Source organism: Urtica dioica, chromosome 6 (genome assembly GCF_054948205.1).
Source record: "Urtica dioica subsp. dioica isolate 48M chromosome 6, U.dioica_male_clone48M_v1_H2, whole genome shotgun sequence".
In the NCBI taxonomy this organism is placed as follows: Eukaryota; Viridiplantae; Streptophyta; class Magnoliopsida; order Rosales; family Urticaceae; genus Urtica; species Urtica dioica.
This window is the reverse complement of record NC_142761.1, coordinates 35,392,235-35,415,916: the sequence shown is the minus strand read 5'-3', so window position 1 is coordinate 35,415,916 and position 23,682 is coordinate 35,392,235. Positions and strand designations below refer to the sequence as shown.

The window sequence follows — 23,682 nt, the reverse complement described above, 5'->3', positions numbered from 1 at the left end:
AGGAGCGAGCTCGACTCGAGGACTTGCGTGAAGAGTCGGCACGAGGAGTATCAGTCGACTCGCGGACTCGGAGCTCGACTCGAAGAGCGAACTGGACTCGATGAGCGAGCTCGACCCGAGGAGCGAGCTCGACTCGAGGAGCGAACTGGGCTCGAGGAGCGAGCTCGACTCGAGGATTTGCGTGAAGTCGACACGAGGAGTATCAGTCTACTCGCGGACTCGGAGCTCGGCTCGAGGAGCGAACTGGACTCGAGGACTTGCGTGAAGAGCCGGCACGAGGAGTATCAGTCGACTCACGGACTCGGAGCTCGACTTCGAGGAGCGAACTGGACTCGAGGAGCGAGCTCGACCCGAGTAGCGAGCTCGACTCGAGGAGCGAACTGGACTTCGAGGAGCGAGCTCGACTCGAGGAATTGCGTGAAGAGTCGGCGAGGAGTATCAGTCGACTCGCGGACTCGGAGGTCGACTCGAGGAGCGAACTGGACTCGAGGAGCGGGCTCGACCCGAGCAGCGAGCTCAACTCGAGGAGCGAACTGGACTCGAGGAGCGAGCTCGACTCGAGGCCTTGCGTGAAGAGTCGGCACGAGGAGTATCAGTCGACTCGCGGACTCGGAGCTCGACTCGAGGAGCGAACCAGACTCGAGGAGCGAGCTCGACCCGAGGAGCGAGCTCGACTCGAGGAGCGAACTGGATATCGAGGAGGGAGCTCGACTCGAGGAATTGCGTGAAGAGTCGGCGAGGAGTATTAGTCGACTCGCGGACTCGGAGGTCGACTCGAGGAGCGAACTGGACTCGAGGAGCGGGCTCGACCCGAGCAGCGAGCTCAACTCGAGGAGCGAACTGGACTCGAGGAGCGAGCTCGACTCGAGGCCTTGCGTGAAGAGTCGGCACGAGGAGTATCGATCGACTCCCAGACTCAGAGCTCGACTCGAGGAATGAGCTCGTCTCGAGGAGATATGTGAAGAACCGGCACGAGGAGTATCGGTCGACTCGTGGACTCTAACTCGACTCGAGGAATGTATTCATCTCGAGGTGTTACGTGAGGAGTCTCTCTTTGGGACCTCCGGCCTAACCATCGACCCCTTTGAGACTTTACCATTATTATTATTTGTTTTATGTTTCGAGAGAGTTGGCCCAACACGTTTGGGTGAACTGACGAACCGAATCCAAAGACGTTCGGACGAAGTGATGAAGTCGCTCCAGCTCGACTAGACGTAGTGGCGAGCTCGACAGACGAGGTGACGAGCTCGACCAGGCGAATTGACGAGCTCGACCAGGCGAGGTGACGAGGCGAGGCGGCGAGCTCGACCAGGCGAGGTGGCGAGCTCAACCGGGCGACGTGGCGAGTTCGACCAGGCGAGGCGGCGAGCTCGACTAGGCGAGGTGGCGAGCTCGACCAGGCGAGGCGGCGAGCTCGACTAACCGACGAGCTCAACTTGGCGAAGGGGCGAGCTCGACTAGGCGAACTGCCGAGCTCGACTAGGCGAAGAGGCGAGCTCGACTTGGCGAAGGGGCGAGCTCGATTGGGCGAACTGACGAGCTCGATTGGGCGAACTGACGAGCTCGACTAGGCGAACTGCCGAGCTCGACTAGGCGAAGTGGCGAGCTCGACTTGGCGAACTAACGAGCTCGACTAGGCGAACTGCCGAGCTCGACTAGGCGAAGTGGCGAGCTCGACTTGGCGAACTGACGAGCTCGAATTGGCGAACCGGCGAGCTCGACTAGGCGAACTGGAGAGCTCGGCGAACTGACGAGCTCGACTTGGCGAACTGGCGAGCTCGACTAGGCGAACTGGAGAGCTCGGCGAATTGACGAGCTCGACTTGGCGAACTGACGAGCTCGACTAGGCGAACTACCGAGCTCGACTAGGCGAAGTGGCGAGCTCGACTTGGCGAACTGACGAGCTCGACTAGGCGAACCGCCGAGCTCGACTAGGCGAAGTGGCGAGCTCGACTTGGCGAACTGACGAGCTCGACTAGGCGAACTGACGAGCTCGACTAGGCAAAAGTGGCGAGCTCGACTTGGCGAACTGACGAGCTCGACTTGGTGAATGGGCGAGCTCGATTGGGCGAACTGACGAGCTCGATTGGGCGAACTGACGAGCTCGACTAGGCGAACTGCCGAGCTCGACTAGGGGAAGTGGCGAGCTCGACTTGGCGAACTGACGAGCTCGACTAGGCGAACTGCCGAGCTCGACTAGGCGAAGTGGCGAGCTCGACTTGGCGAACTGACGAGCTCGAATTGGCGAACTGACGAGCTCGAATTGGTGAACCGGCGAGTTCGACTAGGCGAACTGACGAGCTCGACTTGGCGAACTGGCGAGCTCGACTAGGCGAACTGGAGAGCTCGGCGAACTGACGAGCTCGACTTGGCGAACTGACGAGCTCGACTAGGCGAACTGCCGAGCTCGACTAGGCGAAGTGGCGAGCTCGACTTGGCGAACTGACGAGCTCGACTGGGCGAACTGCCGAGCTCGACTAGGCGAAGTGGCGAGCTCGACTTGGCGAACTGACGAGCTCGAATAGGCGAAGTGACGAGCTCGACTTGGCGAACTGACGAGCTCGACTAAGCGAACTGCCGAGCTCGACTAGGCGAAGTGGCGAGCTCGACTTGGCGAACTGACGAGCTCGAATTGGCGAACTGGCGAGCTCGACTAGGCGAACTGGAGAGCTCGGCGAACTGACGAGCTCGACTTGGCGAACTGGCGAGCTCGACTAGGCGAACTGGAGAGCTCGGCGAACTGACGAGCTCAACTAGGCGAACTGCCGAGCTCGACTGGGCGAAGTGGCGAGCTCGACTTGGGGAACTTACGAGCTCGACTAGGCGAACTGCTGAGCTCGACTAGGCGAAGTGGCGAGCTCGACTTGGCGAACTGTTGAGCTCGAATTGGCGAACCGGCGAGCTCGACTAGGCGAACTGGAGAGCTCGGCGAACTGACGAGCTCGACTTGGCGAACTGGCGAGCTCGACTAGGCGAGCTGACGAGCTCGACTTGGTGAAGTGACGAGCTCGACTTGGCGAAGTGACGAGCTCGAAAGCCCAACAATCCGTTACTCAACTTGAGGACTCGTGGAGTCTGCACGAGGAGTTTCGTGAAGAATCGGCACGAGGAGTATCGGTCAACTCGTGGACTCGGACTCAACTCGAGGACTCATGTAGAGCTTGCACGAGGAGTTACGTGATAAGTCTTTCCTTGGGACCTCCGGCCTAACCATCGGCCCCTTGAGACTTTGTTTATACTTTTGTATTTGTTTTTGAGTTTTTTTTTTTTTTTTTTAAATTGAGCATTGAGCATTGATCCCTGTTAGCCCCCCGAGTTTCTTGCGTTTGTGAGACGAAGGCCAAGAAACTCTCGTGTTGGAGATATACAATAGTGTGCGTTATAATAACTCTTTATTGCAATAAAGAGGATCGTTACAGGTAAGAAAAAAGAAATTTATACTTTTGAAATAAAAGCGATCACGAGGTCGATCGAGTTCGGTCGTGAGTTTAAGGGTCGAAGTAACGACAATCATGGCTTGCTAGCATATGCGACGAATTCCTTGAGATCCCCACCTCGAATCAGGGAATCAATTTGCTTCCTAAGTTGGTAGCATTCAGTGGTTGCGTGTCCGTGATCTTGGTGATAGTCGCATTGCTTGCTTCTGTCCCGCGTCGCGGGATCCGTCTTCAGCGGGGCCGGGGATCCTAGCTTTTCCTGGTGTAAGCTCAGGATCCGTTCGGGCGTTGCGTTGAGAGGGACGAAGGATTGCTTCGGGATTGGGATGGGAAGGTCATTAGGGGCTCGACCTTTTCTACGTCTCTTCCTTCGCGAGCTGGGAGCGACGGCCGATGCGGCGAGTGTGGCGGCGCGTTTCACTTTGGGTGCCTCGCTCGCGATCTCGCATCGGGCGTTGAGTTTTTCTCTCAAGTCGAACTCGTGATCTTCTCTTTGAGAACTGAGGCGGTCTCTCAAGTCTCCGGAGGCCGTCCCTATCACCCTTGGTAAGGGCGTGTCATTCAGGCGACGCCCTCGATGGAGGCCGCGACCATCGACGTTGTCCTCTTCACAAGGGTTTTGGACGCGGACGGTGAGCTTGGGGCGTCCCTTTCGGGACCTCGAGACTGAGCGTCCTCGGGTATGGCGTGAGCTTTGACGACTTGACGTGGTCGCCCGAGGGTGTCCCCTCGAGGGCGCGTGCGCGTGTTCGTTAGAAAGTCGACGTCTCAGCGCGGTCGCCCGAGGGTGTCCCCTTGGAAGCGTGCGCGTGTGCGTCCCCTTCCGTGAACAGCGTGGTTGAGGCCGATCTTGTTGGTTCTCGACTTCGCCATGTAACCGGGGTCTTTCTCGTCATGGTTGACGTTGTCGAAGCTGTTGGAGTCGAGGAGGTCGGCGATGAGCGTGCCGGTGACGCCGGGACGGTCTAGGAGTTCGGCGAGCCTCCGAGCCGTGTCCTCTCGGACTGCGGCCTCGGGGTCATTCGCCGGGTCTCGGGGCTGGCTCTCATTATCATGAGGTTGCCCTTCGAGACGATGCGCAGCGCTTCGGAGGCCGTACCTCGAGCTAGTCGCTCGGGCGCCCACGGAGGTGGCGGGGGCATGACTCATCTCTCGAGAGTCACCGTCGAAGGTAGAAGAAGAGTGGTAGAGGGAAAGCGTCGATAAGGTCGGGAGATCCCCTCCCTCTACTAACGCCGGCTCAGGTGGCTGTCGACCTGGCAGGAGCTCTTCCCGCCGACGCTCGTGGCGGGCCGATCAGGGGTGAATCTTGGCGAGCGCCGAGGCTGGATCGCGAGTGCCGGGGTCGTCCGGATCTACAGCGTCGGCTGGGTCGCGAGCGCCGGGGTCGTCTGGATCTGCAGTGTCGGCCGGGTCGCGAGCGCCGGGGTCGTCTGGATCTGCAGCGTCGGTCGGGTCGCGAGCGCCGAGGCTGGATCGCGAGCGCCGGGGTTGGATCGCGAGCGCCGGGGTCGTTCGGATCTACAGCGTCGGCTGGGTCGCGAGCGCCGGGGTCGTCTGGATCTGCAGCGTCGGCCGGGTCGCGAGCGCCGGGGAGATCTGAGATGAAGACCCTGAGGAACCCCCTTTTTTTTCGCTGGAGATCTGAGATGAAGACCAGAGAGGAAATCGTTTTTTTCTCTCTTTTGTTTTGTGGCTGGAGAATAAAATGGGAGAGAGAATCTGTTTGGAGAGGAAATTGTTGGCTTTGATTTTTTGGTGGTCTTCCGTGGAGGAAGCGAGTTTGCCGGTGGAGAGCTCGTGGTTGTTCTCGAGATCCCCTCCTTCTAGCGCCAAAATGTTGTCGCCGTTTTTCGGACAACGATTTAGGAGCCACAGGCGGTTAGACCCGAGGCCGGACCAAGTGGCCTCGCCTGGGCTCGAGCGTGTCGGACCTGGTTGCCCAGATCTTCCCTTGGCTGTCGATGGTGTCTGAGCTCGCCGGGGTACCTGGAAAATGTGAGAGGACCGTGAGCTAAGAAGGGAAAACAGAGGGGGTGCCTCTGTTTACCTCTCCGACGCTCAACATTAGTGGGATTGAGGTGGAGTATAGAGGATTTAGAGGGTGAGAGGCCAAAGATGAGGAAACGAGTGAAGTCTGAGTTCTATAGCGTTTCTGGACTCAAAAAATGGGGTTACCTGGAGAAGGTGAGTGGCGCCTGTATTTATAGGCGACCAAGAGGTCACTGGTGGGCCCCCTTGGCCGAGGATAATACGGGCTGGCGTCATTGGCGTGTCCTTTGGCCGAGGATGATGTAGGTTGGCAGAGGATAACATAGGCTCGGCAGAGGATAATGTAGGCTAGGCAGAGGATAGCATAGGATGGCGTCATTGGTGGGCCCCCTTGGCCGAGGTCGAGCTCGCGAGGCCGAGGTCGAACTCGCGAGGCCGAGGCCGAGCTCGCGAGTCCGAGGTCGTTCGTGAGGCCGAGGTCGAGCTCGCCTGGAGGTCGAGCTCGCCTGGAGGTCGAGGTCGAGCTCATGAGGCCGAGGCCGAGCTCATGAGGCCAAGGTCGAGCTGAGGACGAGGTCGAGCTCGCCTGGAGGTCGAGGTCGAGCTCATGAGGCCGAGGCCGAGCTCCTGAGGCCAAGGTCGAGCTCGCCAGGCCGAGGTCGAGCTGAGGGCAAGGTCGAGCTGAGGCCGAGGTCGAGCTCGCCAGGCCGAGGTCGAGCTGAGGCCGAGGTCGAGCTCGTCAGGCCGAGGTCGGGCTGAGGTCGAGCTGAGGCAGAGGTCGAGCTCGTCAGGCCGATCTTTGGCCCCTTGGCCATGGGACTCGCGGGCGCCGCCGACCCGGAACGGACCGACAACAATAACTATGTTCCAATAATCGACAAACTGTATATATTTACTTTATTTATATACATGCATATGTGTTGAATAATGTACGTGTAGGGCTTGTAATTAGGGAAGTGGTCTCAACTAATAGTAATTTTGATAATTTGGACCAAAATAGTAGCAACTATATTTTTGGATAGTTTTAGTTATAACTGTAGACATAAAAGTATACACTTGCCAAAAACGGCAGACTTACAAGTCTAGAATTAACAACAATTATAGCTATAGAAGTATACAATTACTATTAAAGTGTCCAAAAACATAGTGACTATTATTTTGGTCCAAATTATCTAAATTGCTACTAATTGAGACCATTTTTCTTGTAATTAGGGCTTTATATTACTCTCTTGGGCTTTATATTATTCTCTTGGCCTTTATTTTAGTCTGACCAATTAGGGCTTGTCATATCTCTCTAGTCATCTTCCCCTTCATTCAACTCACGTTTTCACATTTGCTCTATTTCTCCAGCCGCTCTTCAGCCTCTGTTAAAAAAAAAAGAACGCATGGAGAGAAACGCTAACCTCGCAGTCAGCCGTCAAACATCGCCGAAATACTTAAGTTTTTACACTCCGCCGCGCCGGAACAACATCAAAGAGGTTGATATTCATCAACTGTCGCCAACGTGAGTGGACTCTCCAATTCTCCTTCTCAATCACCGATTTTCGTCAGGAGAAACGGCATGACGTTTCTTCGAAAGTCGAACGATTTTCTACTATGAAACGTGAAAATACATATTTGTCGGCCGTCAGTGCTCTGGCAGCGGCTTCGTCGGCGATTTTCGACGACTTTCTCCGACATTTAGAACCTTGTATGAGTATATAAAGTAAAATGTATATCAGATGAAACACAGCATTTCAACATTAGTGTAATGGATACAATGAATTTTTTTTTGTTAAATTTTTTTTTTTTGCGCTCGATGAATGCTTGTTGGCAGTGAAGTTTGAGGTGTTGAGGAATATTTTGTTGGTAGGGATGGCAATTTGGTTCGGACACGAAATGGTTACGACGCAGTTTAAAGTGGATTTGAATCTCAATAAATGGATTGATTTTTAATTGGGTCGTACACGCTAACACGATTGAATGATATATCAAAATGATACGATTAAGGTAGCACGATTAAAAATCAACTAACACGATTATTAAATGGTCGACACTAAAACGATTACGAGTAGGGAAATTGACAACAATAATACCAATTATTTGTCACTTACCAAAAATCACTCAAATTCCAAATATTGACACATTTAGTACCAAATGTGTCACGGAATCAACCGGTTCGAGACCAAATGTGTCACGAAATCAGCCAGTTCGTGACCGATTTGGTACTAGATATGTCAATATTTGAGTTTTTGGTGATTTTTGGTACGTGTCAAGCAAATGGTATCATTGCTATCAATTTCCCTTACGAGTAATATCACGATTACGATCTAATTAAACATGATCAATATTAATTATATATATATATATATATATATATATATATATATATATATATATTATCACCATATGAAAAAGTGATATCAATTTTGAACTATAAAAGAAAATATATAAAATTACGATGAAATAATTAAATTAAAGATAAGAGATGTCATATCATACTAGTTTCTAATATTTTGATAATAATAGTATCATCATATTATCTAAAACAATCACAATTCAAAAGGAGTAACGTTTATCAAATTAGTTTTAATTTATATTCTAGTAAAGCAAAAAATAGTTTTTCAATTAATAAGATTTTATAGAACAATTAAGAAGAATCACAATTCATGAAGAATAACATTTAAATCATATATTTGTTTTGTTAATCGTCAATTAGTTTTGAAATCGAAAATAACGGAGATACATACTTGTCAATTAGTTTTAATTTATACTCATGTAGAACAACTACACATAATTTTCAATCAATCTAATTATAGGATAATCAAATTACATATTGAAGTTGTCAATAAATCAACTACAATGTCTAATATTTTCATAACAATTAATTTTGACATATTGAAAGTATTGGTCATATTCGATTTTATTTCATTTAAAGCCATAATAAATTTTATTTAAATTAAATATTTAGTATTAATATTTATTTAATATCAAGTGTAGTAAAATTATTCATTCCCTTTAATATCAGACTTTTCAATTTCCCAAATCTTTTGAATTACCCTCTCTTTATGTTGTTTTGCTGTTCCTCCCTAAATCAATTCTTCTTTTCAAATCAAACCAAAAAAAAAAAAAAGATTAATAAAATAAACCTTCCTAGCTTCTAAGGGTTGTGTTGTATCATGTATGAGTTTGATTTTGGTTGACCTCGTGTCTCCTCCTCTTTCTAGTTATGGCGGCGAAGAAGCTTAGAAAATTGAACCAGCCAATGGACATTGGACTCCTCGACGCTATTGTCGATGTGTTATGTGTCATTGGACCCAAGGATAAGATGTACCTTTTTTATATCTCTAGAAATTTCAGTTTATAATTCATATTTCAATTTTTGTATTATGCCTCCTTCATCTCTGTTATTGTGAGCCATGTCAATTGAAGCTTGTAAAAATTTGGATGTGTTGCTTGAACGAGTGATTACGGTGTTTTTGCGTACCATATGTTCGACAAAAGTCCTGATGAAAAAAATGCTTAAAGCAGTAATATATTTTGTCCTTGATTGACGATATTAATTCTATTCTTTATGATTTTGGTGTTTTTCAGAAATTGAGTTTTTTATATTATTATCCATTCATTTTTCACTTGAATTCCAAATATATATCAATTGTGAAAGGTAAATCTGGTGTAAGGCCAACAATCAAATCTTATACCAAGTCTTCTAATGAAAATAACAAGAAAAATAGTGATGCTAATGGCGTAAGAAGATCTTAAAGCTACAATATACCAACTATTTGGAGCTTTGACTCAATCCAATCTCAATAGCAAATACAAGGTAAAGCTATATTTTTATTATTGTATATATTTTATGATGATGGAGAGAAACAATGTAGTTAAGCAAGTATATAAATATTTGTCAATCATATTTCATATTTCCACGATCTCGCTCATAGTGCATATTTTTTTTTATATCGAATCGATTTGATTGGTTTTAGTAATTTGTTGTGGTAAAACAGGGTTGTACTTAGTTACTGCTGGTGTAGTGTGTTGATGTAATTCATAATTCATGTGGGATCAGGAGTTGGTAAGGAAATTAATTAACTTACTTGAATTTGTTTCTTAATTTTAGAGTAAGAGTACATACCAGGAAAACATCTGGCATTGTAGTTTCTTAATTAAGTTGTGTTTCTTACAATAAATTCTCTAATATAAATTCTCTTATACATCTGATGACGATTTGAAAGTGAAAATGAATGGCGAGGATATTCAATCCGAAGTATTAAAGTTTTCGTGTTGGCTAAACTAGGTACCATGTTTTTTTATTATTTGTCTTTGTGATGAATAATTGTATTTTAGATTTGTATTTTCCTATATAACTACGTTTGTGATATATTTATATTTTTTCCTATGATAATAATCATAATTAATTGAGTCCGAATGTCTAAAAACGATTAAAACATGATTAACTTAACCATTTAACAGGATTATTAAAGAGATTTGTAACTAATTAGGCCACTTTAAACATGTAATTTGGATCTAGTTTACGTTTGACAATTTTTAGGCATATAGCCAAATGACTTATGTGTTAATAATTAAGGTCTGATTTGCCCTTATTTATTAACAAATTCGTCACTTTATCTTTCCTATTTTTTTCAAATAATTTTTCTTGCATCAAAATTTCAAAAATTCGTATCTTTCTCAAACGAACTCAAAATTGAGTGATTTCAGATCCTACAAATTCGTGGCGTCGAGATCTTTAAAAATAGACCCATTGTGTTTGATGAAAAATTATGTTTAATGCATCATATTTACATTTCCATTTTTTTTTATAATTTAAAAAAATTTCAGTTATTTCCATATTTAAGGTAGTAATGTGAGTTTTCTACATCTATGATATTAAACATGATTTTTCATCAAATACAATGGATCTATTTTTGAAGATCTCGGCATCACGAATCTGTAGGATTTGGCATCACTCAATTTCGAGTTCATATGAGATAGATATGGTTTTTTTTTAATTAATGTAAAAAAAAATGTATGAAAAAAGTAGGAGAGAGAAAATGACGAATTTGTTAATAAATAAAGGCAAATCAGACCTTAATTATTGACACATAAACATGTTGACTATTTCCCTAAAAGTTGTGAAACCTAGGCTAAAAACAAATTTCATAGTTTCATTTTGGTTATTTTGCTACACTGCCCATTATTAAATGGTTTAATTTAAACGGATATACTCTATTAAAAAATAAATGGTCGGATTTAGTTTTTAAACACGATTAAGAAACCATCGGATTTGGTTCTAATGATTATTTTGGAAAACATGATTATCACGACATGGGTATGACACGAATACGAAATTGTCATCTTTAAATAAAATAGAGATGATGGCGAGAAAATAGAGTATGACATGAGGAGATAAAAAAGTTTTGATTTTGTTCAGTTATTAATTAGGGTTCAATTCATGATTTTATAGATTATTATGGTCTAAATTGATTGATAGTGGATTTGAGGTGCTGAGGAATGTTTGTTGGCGGGGGAAGAAAACAGAGATGATTGCGAGAAAATAGAGTACGACACGAGGAGATAGAAGAGTTTTTATTTTGTTCAATTTTTTTATTTATTAAATTAATGATTTTATAGATTATAATGGTCTTAATTGATAGGGAAACACTTGTAAATTTTCTCACTAAATATATTTGTACGCTGAGTGTAAGGTACGGGTATTACGCATTCAAAATCACTATTACAAATTAACATATTGGGTGCGGAAGGGTATTAAGTGCGACATGTCGCACCTAAAAGTCGCACCTAAGCTCATATTAGGTGCGACATGTCGCACCGGATACTCCGCCAGTTGACTAAAAATTTCGCTAATGTTTAGTGGTATCCGGTGCGACAATGTCGCACCTAATATGTTTTTGTCGCACCAAATATCTTCCGGTGCGACGTTTGTCGCACCCAATAGTAATAGGTGCGACAAGTGTCGCACCCAATAGTTTTAAAATTTAAAGTTGTCAGCTATATTCCCCCGAAATTTTTTGGGTTTCGGGTTACATATTCGGTGCGACATTGGGTGCGACATGTCGCATCGAATATGAGTATTAGGTGCTACATTGTCGCACCCAATAGTTTTAGGGTATTATAAATACCCGAGACTCCTTCTTCCTTACCCGAGTTTCAAATCTGTCTGCATTTCTCCCTCTCTCTCAATCTCACTCTCTCTCTCTCCGACCAGCCTCCACTCGGCCTTTCTCCGGCAACTTGCGTCCCCTCCGCCGTGAATCTTTCCGTCCTCCAAGGTACGCCTCTCTCTCTCTCTCTCTCTCTCTCTCTCTCTCTCTCTCTCTCTCACCCTCTCTCTGTCAATCTCACTCTGTCTCTCTCCGACCAGGCCCGACCCACCCGACCTCAGTCGAAGCCCTCGAAGACCGAAACCCACGAACATCCGTCGAGAAAGTCATCTCGTAAGCCAAGCTCTGATTCTCCGCGTTGAACTCAAGCCTGGTCGGCGAAACAACGACCCGAACATCCTCCGGCGAACTAGTCCTCACCTCGTACACCGCTCCGGCCTCGCTCCCCACGTTCTTCACCACCCTCTGGTACTTCACCACCTCGCTCCCGTCCTCGAACACCACCGAGAACGACGGGTAGTTCAGATCCCTTCCAGAGCCCCGACTCCGTTCGCACACGCGTTCGTCCTCTCTCGGACGAAAACCGAGTCTCCTCCGACAGCCCCCTGCGAGGCACCTTGGGGAACGGCAGCCACCACTTGTCCCGTTGAACTTCGAGCCCCCCAAATCCGTCGGAACGACATCCACCACTTGTCCCGTTGAACGGCTTCTGCAGGTCGGAGCGCCGCCGCGGGACCATCACCTCGAACACCCCTCCGCCGGACAGCTCATCCACCATCGGCCTCAGCTCGACGATTGACTCGCTCACGCACAACAGCCACTCCCTCGGCTCAGCCCCCGGCCCATCCTGGGCCCAGCCCTCAGCCCTGCCCGACGTTTTCTTAGTGATTACATTACCCTAAAACTAGTCACATAGACACTCGTTTTCTTGGTGACTAGCACAAATTAGGCAAAATGATGACCAAAACTGAAGGGAAATAATTTTGTATTGACTTGAAATATTATAGATTTCAATAGAATATTCATTAATAGATTTTAGCATGTTTGTGACATTTGGTTGTGACTTGTGAGCATTCTTATTAATTTATTTCACGATGTATGTTGCTGCAGCTCGTCCCCGACTTGCTGCAGCCCGTCCCCGACCTCGCCGCAGCTTGGTCACTCGCAGCCCCGCGTCATATCTCGTTGCCTCGTCGTCATATGGGTAGGATATAGTTTTTAAGTACCCTACCCAGGATCCTACCCATATCTTACCCGCTTGAAATTATTATTATATTTATGAATTTTTAAGCAAATTTTAGTACACGTATTTATTACTTTAAGTATTTTTTTAGATTTGTTTTTTTTTTATTCAATTATTTTTTAATTTATTTATTTTTATCAATAAATTTAATATCAAATGGGTAAAAAATATATATATATATATCCATGGGTTACCCTGTACCCATTGGGGTTTTACCCAGACCTAGATCCATTAAAAATAAATGGGTATGGATAGGGTATGGTTTTTAAAAAAATCGCGGGTAGGGTCTGGTTTTGCAAGACCCTACCCAGACCCTACTCATTATCAACCCTAGTCGAGTGTGTCAAATATTCATTAATTACTAAACAAAACGAGAAATAGTGAAATATTTTAACTTTTTAAGATAATAATCAAGGGGTACTTTCTTAATAGAGTAGGAGTTCTTGGAGAATTTTTGTAAGAAATCTTAATGTGAATGATCTTTTATGTGATTTTACATATACAATCAACAATCAAGTAAATTGAATGTCGAAATACATAGTACGGATATCCTTAACATACCCTAAAAGAGGGAATCACAATTTTAGAGAAATGACACATGGCTCACCTGTCATATTACATATATACTTGCATTTTGAGACTGACTTGTCGTTTTTCTTCTCTCTCTTATGTAGACATGCCACATATTAATACCCAAAAAAGTGACACATGGCCCACCTTTCTTTTCTCCTTTCTCTTACCTTTTACGTGTGGGTCCCACATTTTCTATTTTAATGTTTTTTCCCTTTTTCATCTCATGTGTGTGGGACCTCTCTCTCTCTCTCTCTCTCTCTCTCTCTCTCTCTCTCTCTCTCTATCACTTTGTATACTACAAGGATTAAAATCGTGAAATGGCGTCGTTTTTACAGCAAAATCGCGCTATTCTTTGAAAATCGGCGGAGAACACCATGCTATGCGGCATGATCCTTCAATAAAAAGATGTATTTTCTTCATAAAAAATAGGAGGTAGAACCAATAAGGATTTCTTTTTCGATTCATCCTTGGAGTCGAATATCTTATTCCAGAATTGTTTTTGATCCAATCCGTAGGAATCAATAGAAAGGGCAAACCCCCTATGATATGCCAGACCCGGCAATGTTATTCATAGAGTGAATAGATCTTCCATTTCTTAAAATCTATCTTCTAATTCATAATTGTGGTGTAACGTGTATCCAATATCGAAGTTGATGGATTGACTGAGAGAGAGAAGTATGAAATGGTTTAATGAACATCGGGAAGCTCCAGCAAAAACATAGACGATTCTTACAAAAACATACCAGGTCAAAGCAGACAAGTACCTGGCATACGCTGTTGGAATGATCGTAAGAGTTTATTATAATTTATTAGTATTTATGCATATTAGTTGTTGACATATATGTCAACAAATACTGTGATTTGTTGACAAGTATATCAACAACTTGAGGTATTTGTTGACATTTATGTCAACAATTGCATTCATTTGTTGACATAGATGTCAACAAGTTAACTTGTTGATATATGTGTCAAGATTTGTACATTATATTACTGATTTTTTTTAGTACTAGGTGATGCCATCTTCAGTCCACGAATTTGAGGTAGACAGAGATAGAGTTGTATATGATGTTAATTTAAATGATAGAACATGCTTAAGTCGGCGATTTCAGACTGATAATTTTATTTGTCCACATGCAATTGCAGCTTGTCGAATTTGCAACCTTCCTGTTGAGAGCTTTGTTTTGAATTTCTATACTAGAAAGTATTTGCAGGCAAGCTACACAGTTGTTCATCATCCTCATTGCGACATTTCGACGTGGACGAATCCCCCTGAGGTCCAGAATATCGTAGTTATTCCACCTCAACACAAAGCACGTGTTGCTGGTAGATCAAAGAAGAGAAGACTGCCCTCTTAAGGGGATGATATTATTAGTTGCAAGTGTACACGTTGCGAAATTGGCCACAATCGTCAAACCTGCAATAGTCATGTTCATTTGTCCCATCAACAAAATTGCTTTTCTTTCTATTTCTACTAGGATGTTTATTTCAGACTTCGTTTGTATGACTTTTTTTATTTCAGATTTCTACTATGTCAACCAATGACATCTTTCATTGACATCTATGTTAATAAATACTACCATTTGTTGACATGTCAAGAAATGATAGCAGTTTATGTAAATAGAATAATTTAGAGTATAGAAATTGACAGTCGTACTTCATCAGAGAGCCACTCTACCAACGTCCACAATGTGAAGAAAAATGTTGTTGATATCACGTCTAATTCCGTGAATCTCCATGCCCAAGGTAAATCTTCTTCAGATTTTACGTATGCCACCCTGTCATCGCGCTTCTTCTTTAGTCCAATTCTAAGCCAGATTTCCATTACAATGATGTCTTCTATGGACGTTGGAGAGAAAGAAGAAGATAGAGGTATCCTTTGGGGCGACCAATACCTGTGGTAAAGTTTAGAAATGGCCTGGGCATGGGAGTTGGAGTGTACCTGTCTGGAGATCAACTGATTCTAGGTTTTTGAGGTGATTCCTCAATGTTAATTGGAATAACCATCCATGATTCCAATTTTTCTTCATCTCTTGCATCTTGCAACTCATCCTCCATTTCTTGCAACACTTTTCTATTTGGAATCGTGCCAACGCAGATAATTTCTAAGAATTATACGCCTCTTCCCCACCTATCGCGCATCTAATTCTAAGATATATGCTTTTCAGTGTGATGCAGTGAGTTCCTCTTCTTCTTCGTTGTCTTCAATCGGGCCTATAAAAGCATGTTGAGAAGAAGTGTAAGGTAATTAATAAAAAAAATATATATATGTATATTTGTTGACATCTATGTCAACAAATGATAGCAGTTGTTGACATATATAGTTGTCAAAAAATGCATCAAGTTGTTGACATAGATGTCAACAAAGGTAGGTATTTGTTGACATCTATGTCAACAAATGATAGCATTTGTTGACATAGATGTCAACAAATACCTCAAGTTGTTGACATAGATGTCAACAAAGGTAGGAATTTGTTGACATTTATGTCAACGAGTCATAACAAAACATTTGTAAGAGTTTTACATACCTATGAAATTTTGATTTCTGGAACCCGAATGGGCTTTAGATTCTTCTTCTTGATTGTCTTCGTCGTCTTCTTTCTTTTCATTTTTCTTATGTTTTTCATCTTTGTCTTTATTTTCTTTCTCTTCATTGTCTTCTTTCTCTTCATCTTTCTTTTCATTGTCTTCATTCTCTTTCTCTTCATCTTCTTCTCTTCATTGTCTTCATTCTCTGTGTCTTCTTTATCTTCTTTTTCATTGCTCTTTTGCTCTTCATCCAGTCGAGGCATCTCTGCTTCTGGTTCGACTTCTTATTCTTGTTCCCTCCTCGTCTTCTTGTGGGACAGTTCCAAAAAATGTTCATTCACACTTTTTTTAAAATCCTAGAAACTGTGCCCGATCTCCATCTTAAACAACCTCAATTCTGCCTTCAAATGGTTGATTGTGTCTTCCACAAACTTCAACCAGGGCTTGTGTTAAAAAAAATTATTGTTAGATAATATTATTTTTATGAGATAGATGTCAAAAAAAGTTGACATTTGTTGACATCTATGTAAAAAATTACTATTATTTGTTAACAGAGAACTCAACAAATGACAACCTTTGTTAACATAAATGCTAACTGCTATCATATGTCAACAAATTATGATATTTGAAAATTATATATATTCACAGTATTTGCATACCTTTGAATTGTTGCTAGGGCATGTGTGCAGAGTTCTAGACTGAAGGGATGTGTCTTCAGTAGATTTAAACCGTGCCTGTAACAACATGTGGAATATAAAAGTGTAGGTAATCTATAAAAATATTTGTTGACAACTATGCCAACTAAAGATACCAATTATTGACATAAATGTCAACAAAGGATACCATATGTTGACATATATTCAACAGTTGATAGTTTACATAGAGGTCAACAACTGATAGTAATTATTGACATAGATGTTAACAAATGATACCTTCTTATTGACATCTATGTCAACAAAAACATTGTCTAACAATAACATACCTATTTCACGAGCTTCTCATTCTTCTTCTTTGTTGACTTAATAATGTCATCTTCTCCAAATGGTGTGAAATCCTCGGATTGAAAATCAATGCTTTGGAGCCATGTCGGACACTTTCTCGCAGTACCCGAGAGTTGTCAACACATGCGTGGTCTCAAACGCCCACATTTGTAGAGGATACAAAAACTAGGAAGGTTGATATTTCCCTTTGAGTTAGACTTGGAATCTATCTTTGAGATATTTTTTGCTTTGAGAAAAAGAGAGGGAAATGGTGGTTTCAGTCTTTCAGACGGTTTGGAGAGAGAAAGAGTCTAAGAGAGAGAACTCGAAAGGTTTTGAAAAGTGGGAAGTGAATGAAATATATATACAGGTGGCGGAGAGAGAAAGTTTGGATGAGGGAAATGAAGGAAACGACTACAACTGCCAAAAACTATAAAGCTAAGGGAAAAAATGTATTTGTACACTGGGCCCACTAATAAAAATGACCAAATTAGCATTTTGTTTGGGAATGAGAAATCAGTTATCAAATACGAATAGATCCGTCAATTTTCCAACTTTTTATGGGTTTCATAATTTTATGGATCCATAAAAAGAATAATAAATAATTTTAATGTTGTATATTGAGGAATTTATTTGAAATTCTTTTGTAATTATGAGTCAATTTGAATAGAATGTAAGAAATGAAAAAGTTAAGAAATTAAATTTAAAATGTGAAGAAAACATTAATAAACGATTAGAAATATATAAACATGATTAAAAATTTGAAAAAAAAAATACAAAGTACGGAGTTTCAAATGAAAATTACAATATTTCAAATGAAGATTACAAATGACAAAGTGAAGATAGAAATGAGTGAAATTTTAGAATGTGTTGTATGAGGATGACAATTTTTTCAAACTTTGTAATGTGGAAAGTTAGACATCTAATTAAGATGAGGTCCAAACCAATTTTATCCATGTTATTACCCACTTTGACGGATCCGTCCAATAAACTATTTGTGGAAAGTGAAATGTCCAACTTCCAGAATTTTATTTTTGGACAGAATCAAAAGATTAAATAAATAAAATTATCTTTCTAAATACTTTGGACTGACTGCCTATAACACTATTAAATTTAATACCTTCTTGTTTCAATAGAAATTTATATAAACATTTATGATCACAAATGTATTATTCTTCTATTAAAGATTTAAGTTTCAAGATATGATTAATTTATATTGTTGGTGTTGACTGATTAAAAAAATTGTTGGTTTTGACAAAAGGGACCAAATTTGTTGGTGAAACACTCCCGTACTCAAATGAGATGAGTACGAGGCATCACAAAAACAAAAACAGTTGAAAACAGTTAATGCCATCTGCAAGGACACGCTAGTATAGGCTCGGGGGCTATAGCCGCCCCTCAAATTTTTTTATTTAATAATTATTTGTTAAATTTTTTTATTTAATAATTATTTGTTAAATTTTTTTTTTACCTCACAAATTTCTAAATTACTATTTTTTTTATGGATATTAACACTTTTAGTTTATATTCATCCTTAGCCGTCGTTCTTAAGCTATTCATAACTTCTTTTGGATTGTTATGACTTCGGAGGCACGGCTCCTTCTCTTTTTTTTCTTTTTTTTTTTCTCTAGTACAATTTCTTTAAGTCGGTGTTTGGTCACGCATTGCTTCTTTTGGACTGTGAGTGTTAGGAATCCCACATTGAATTGAAAGTGAATGCGAACTATGAAGAACTTATATATATTATGTAGTAGCGGTAACTTGAGATAAAACCACATGATACTTTCACAATGAGGAGGCACATAACTTCTCTAGCTTCTTTTTATTTCTATTTATATTTTTCTTAATGATTTCTTTACGACAACGTCGACCTACGACTGTTTGATAATGCCATCGAGCGTTTTCTTGAAACTCCTTCTAAACTCAAAATGTCTTTCTCACTAAAAAAAATGCTAACATGACCATCTTTGTTAAAGCCAAGAGTACAAACAACTCAGCTTGCATATGAGTTGAAAATCATCGTGTAACTTTTCAATGACAAATTCCTTGTTATGAAACTTGAATCCAACATGTCAAGAAAATATGAAGAAAAAGGTTCAAAATTAAGAGATTTAATATCAAGAAAGAAGAATAAAAAAGGTATGGAAAAATATGATCGGAAATCAAGAATCGGAGCTTTAACGCAAAGTCGTAGCTATAACATTAAAGGGCACAGATAGATGTAAGTTGTAACATGGTTCAGATGGTCTGAAAATAAAATAAATAATAAGAGTACCCACTTTTTATTACACATTTATAAACCATGATTTCGCAATGGCAACCACAGCATTATTGGGAACTAATAGAAGGGAGAGATGGTAGTGGAAATGGACTACCGAACATCCTTTGACAAATGAGCGGTAGAAGTGACCCTCGCGTTGCACAGCTCGTCACACTGATCACCCCTCTCGAACACAGCCGCCGCACCCATTCCCGTCCCTGAATTAACATTCTCACAACAGTCAGAGAGAGAGAGAGAGAGAGAGAGAGAGAGATTGAACATACCAATGCACATTGAAATAACTCCGAACCGGCAATCTTTGCCACGGCGTTTCATTTCATGCAACAGAGTGGCAACACAGCGAGCGCCTGCGATATGTGATGGTAATGTAAGTAATTATTTCTTACTACATTAATACATTTTAACGTCTTTATGCACCAATAGTGTGCTTAATAGACATTTGTTCATAAAATTTAAGGTGGTGGTGACTTTGTATTTTTTAAGAGAGTACACGCTGATGTTTTGTGTTGAGAAAGAAAACAATAAATGCTGTTCAATGCTTTCAATTCCGTCACAATAAGAAAGTGTTTCAGAATCGTACATGGTTTAACTTGCTTCTCTCATACTTAATTACCTGTGGCCCCCAAAGGATGTCCAATAGCCATTGCACCTCCGTTGACATTGATCTTTTCAGGATCAAGACCCAACTTGTTACGGCAGTAAACAAACTGGGAAGCAAATGCCTGTAGTGATGCACAATTTTCGGACTCAGTTTTTTATTCTCGTTAATCTCAAACGTAGGGGCTTGAAAAAAAAACATGTTCAACTTTAAGTTAATATACCTCATTAATCTCGAAGAGATCAATATCGTTCAGCTCGAGACCGGCAGCTTTGACAGCCACGGGAATCGCAGCAGCTGGGCCAACACCCATGATGGCAGGATCCACACCCACAGCAGCAAAAGTCCTGCACAAAAAAAAAAAAAAAAAACACTCGATATATTTCAGTAAAATAGTCTTCCTTGTTTGACAAGTTCTAAACGGGAAACATCTATAAATTTATTCAATCTGTTCATAAAGAAATTTGTGCTCGTCCTGCTTTACAAAGTTCTTTTACCATTTTTTTATACAAGTTTTAAACTTCAACTTTCACGTAACAGAAATTCATCGAAAGCAAAAATGCTTATTTTGTATGGCAATCGCCATTTGATTTTAAAATATTTTGAGAGTCGGAACAGAAAAATTGAGATACTGCTAGCAGAATAAAAAACACATACCTGAACACGCCAAGAATTGGTAGTCCTTTCATCTGTGCAACGCTCCTCTTCATGAGGAGAACAGCTCCAGCGCCATCACTGACCTGGCTAGAATTACCTGAACGAGTAAACACCAGAATATTTTATTATCAGATTCTACCTAGTTATGTATTCAAGGTGGAGAGAGTAAAAAATAATGAGGGCTAAAAACCTGCAGTGGTAGTCCCATCTTTCTTAAACACAGCCCTCAGCTTTCCCAGGTCGGCCACTGTAGTGTTGGGCCGAATACCATCATCAACAGAAATTGTAACAGGTTTCTCATCTCCAGTTTTCGGGTCAACAATCTATTAGAATGATGGCGGGTACTCAAAATTTGTCACTATCCCGATAAGCAGTTTTTAAAGTGAGAAAGTAAATTTAAAAAGGCACCTTTGTGGTCACAGGGACGATTTCATCCTTGAATTTACCCGCAGCAGTTGCCGCAGCAGCCTTCCTGTGGGAGTCAACCTGACAAAAAAAAAAAAAATTATGAACAAAGGTAATATGTCAACATTCAGAAAGACACTAAGCATTGAGTTTAGTCAAACTCACTGCAGCTTGGTCCTGTTCCTTCCTCGTTACACCAAACCGACTCGCCACATTTTCCGATGTAACTCCCATGGGAAGAAGGCAGTTCTGAGCTTGTTCAAACATCTTAACCTGTCCTCACCAATTGAAAAAGCATGTAAGGTCTTGGATCCCAAAAAGGGCTAAACATGATTTGACAAGAAAACAGATCGCAGGTTTTAGACTAGAGATACATACTTTTGGGTTAACCGACCCTTCCCAACTCATTGGATTCACCGTCATTGATTCCAATCCAGCCCCAATACCTATCACAAAAACATACAATCCTTTTTAGCGAATTAGCGCTTTTAGGCGAGCTCAGGCTTTCTAGCAAAAAGGCTTACCGATATCATAGAATCCAGCTCTGATAGCAGCTGCTACATCCGCAACTGCCTGAAGCCCAGAAGAGCATTGCCTGTTGACAGTCCTGATCGGAACAGTATCTGCGTATACAAATCGAACATGTGTTAGAAACAAACAAACACAAAAGATCTTGTAAGGATATATGCTTGGAACTAATGAATACCAGGGAAACCAGCATAGAAAGCAGCCATTCTGCATTCACTTGCCCTTTGGGACCCGGGTGCCAAAACCGTCCCCACAACAATATCTCCAACTTCACTGGGATTCACATTGGTCTTCTCAATCACCGCCTACAGATTTAAAAAAAACCCAGCATTGTCATAAACTATAACCAGCGAAAAGTTTTTCTTTTCAGCGTCATGACCAACGCAATGTAAACTAAATTATACATGGAACTATAAAAGTGGTATCGACCTTTAAAACCGGTGCTAGAAGATCATCAGCAAGAGTATCCTTGAATCCCCCTCGCTTGGACTTGCAAAGTGCAGTTCGATGAGCCCTGAAAGGTGATTAGATGCAAATTCAAATCCATAAATTGCCATGTTAGAGAGTGTTTCTTTTTAAAAAAAAAATATGCAATACAGTTTCATTAGAAGTAAGAGAAGAGAGATCAAACATACGCAACGATGACCACATCATCTCCGAAGACATTAGTCCTGTGATACGCAGCACTATCCCCAGCCAAACACGCTGATGCCTGTAAACAATCCGTATTTCATTATTAGATCTCGCTTTTTTTTTTTATATATATATACAAATGAATTCGTTGAGAAGTGCAAGAACAAAAACCAAAACCAAAAGATAACTTAACATATTTTGATAATAGAAAAATTGATATAAAAATGATTTAGATACAAATAAGCAGTCTAGGAATTATGCAAAAGAAAAGGAAACAAATCTTGGCAAATTTTTTAATATAAAAGATATCATCTCAAATTAGCCAAACACAAATTTTCTGTGTCTCTCTCTGTGACAGTGAATCTAAAGAACGGTTTAAGGATTGTATTGACATAAATTTCATATCCGAGAGCGATTAATAAAAACATAACAGAATCGATCCTAAGCTTATTCAAGCTGCGATACGATTAGAAGAACATATCGAAACCCCAAGCGAATCAGAGAAGCGAACAGAGATGAACTTTACAGAGATAGAAGACGATTCGTTTCCAAATGAAGAGGAAGAAGAGGGACGAAGATGATCGAGCAAAACACGTTGCCTGTTGATCGCTCTCTCCATATCCAAAGCTTTTATCTTTTCGTATCGTGCTCTGATTCTCTCTCGGTAGAACACAACAATGTCAATTTGGTTTATTTTTCCGTTTCGGTCACGGAAATGGCTTTTGACTTTTTATAGTGCTGCTGTGTCTCTTTGGCGGTTTGGATGGATCTACCAATTTTTTAATTAAAATTAGTTTTTCTAGAGAAAAAAAAAACTAATTGGTTTTTTTAATCTTATCTTGTTTTCGTTTAGAAAAATAAATGAGAAATGATGATGTGGAGTGGACCAAGGATCGAAATACCGTTACCGTTACCGTTCCGAGCCTTCGAATTTAGGGGGAACCGCCCGTACCGTAAAGGAATACCGGGGGAAGCGAGAAAAAAAAAGGAAACCGGTACCGTTGAACTTACCGTTACCGTAGAGGAATACCGTCAAATACCGGTATTTACCGAGGGGAATTCAGAAAAGAAATATACAAAAAAACATACAAAGTACGTAGGATAAAATTCATAAAATTAAAAATAGTGTACAATGTTTCAACACACTACCAAATTACAAACACAACAAAAACTAAGTTCAATAACCAAAATGATAAAGTTCAACACAATCTACCAAATACTATTGTTCAACAAATTCAACATAGGAGGGATACAAATGACTACTCAAAGCGACCGTATGCAGCGGTCATACAGTAATCATACCAAGTCATGTAATGAGCATATGCACTAAAGTACCTGTTCAAGTGATAGTCGTACTCATACTGAGATGAACCAACAGTCATGTTTGAAGCGTAGCGTCCAACGACTTTTTGTTCTTCTTTTTTACGACATTGCCTTGAAGTAAAGCTTGCATCTCTTCTCTCACTTCAGGAGGGACTTTCTCACAGAATTTGACACTCCTCGTTGGGTCTACATGGGCTAGGTGGTTTTTCACTCTCGTGATGCCGCCACCTCCCATATTGTGCTCGCAAAATATGCACTTGTGGCCGCTATTTTTCCCGGGAATATGTGTGCAATACTTCCTAGCTGGGTCGGGGGCCGACATTCTTGCAACTTGTAATCTACAAATGAACAAATAACATTTACACAGTATCACTAACTAATTATCAACTTGTAATATACACAAAAACT

General features: G+C 41.8%; 1 protein-coding gene across 1 annotated transcript; it reads right to left on the bottom strand.

The window, feature by feature from the left end:
* Nucleotides 1-19,025: 19,025 nt before the first annotated feature.
* LOC149393800 (3-ketoacyl-CoA thiolase 2, peroxisomal) lies at nucleotides 19,026-22,710 on the bottom strand. Its single transcript, XM_089616777.1, has 14 exons — nucleotides 22,478-22,710; nucleotides 21,954-22,030; nucleotides 21,748-21,832; nucleotides 21,497-21,623; nucleotides 21,315-21,413; nucleotides 21,169-21,236; nucleotides 20,956-21,063; nucleotides 20,794-20,871; nucleotides 20,576-20,708; nucleotides 20,386-20,482; nucleotides 19,952-20,075; nucleotides 19,744-19,852; nucleotides 19,394-19,477; nucleotides 19,026-19,327 (listed from the first exon to the last, which is right to left on the bottom strand). The coding sequence occupies exons 1-14, from the start codon at nucleotides 22,568-22,570 to the stop codon at nucleotides 19,221-19,223; spliced, it is 1,389 nt and encodes a 462-aa protein (XP_089472903.1). The 5' UTR covers nucleotides 22,571-22,710; the 3' UTR covers nucleotides 19,026-19,220.
* Nucleotides 22,711-23,682: the final 972 nt, after the last annotated feature.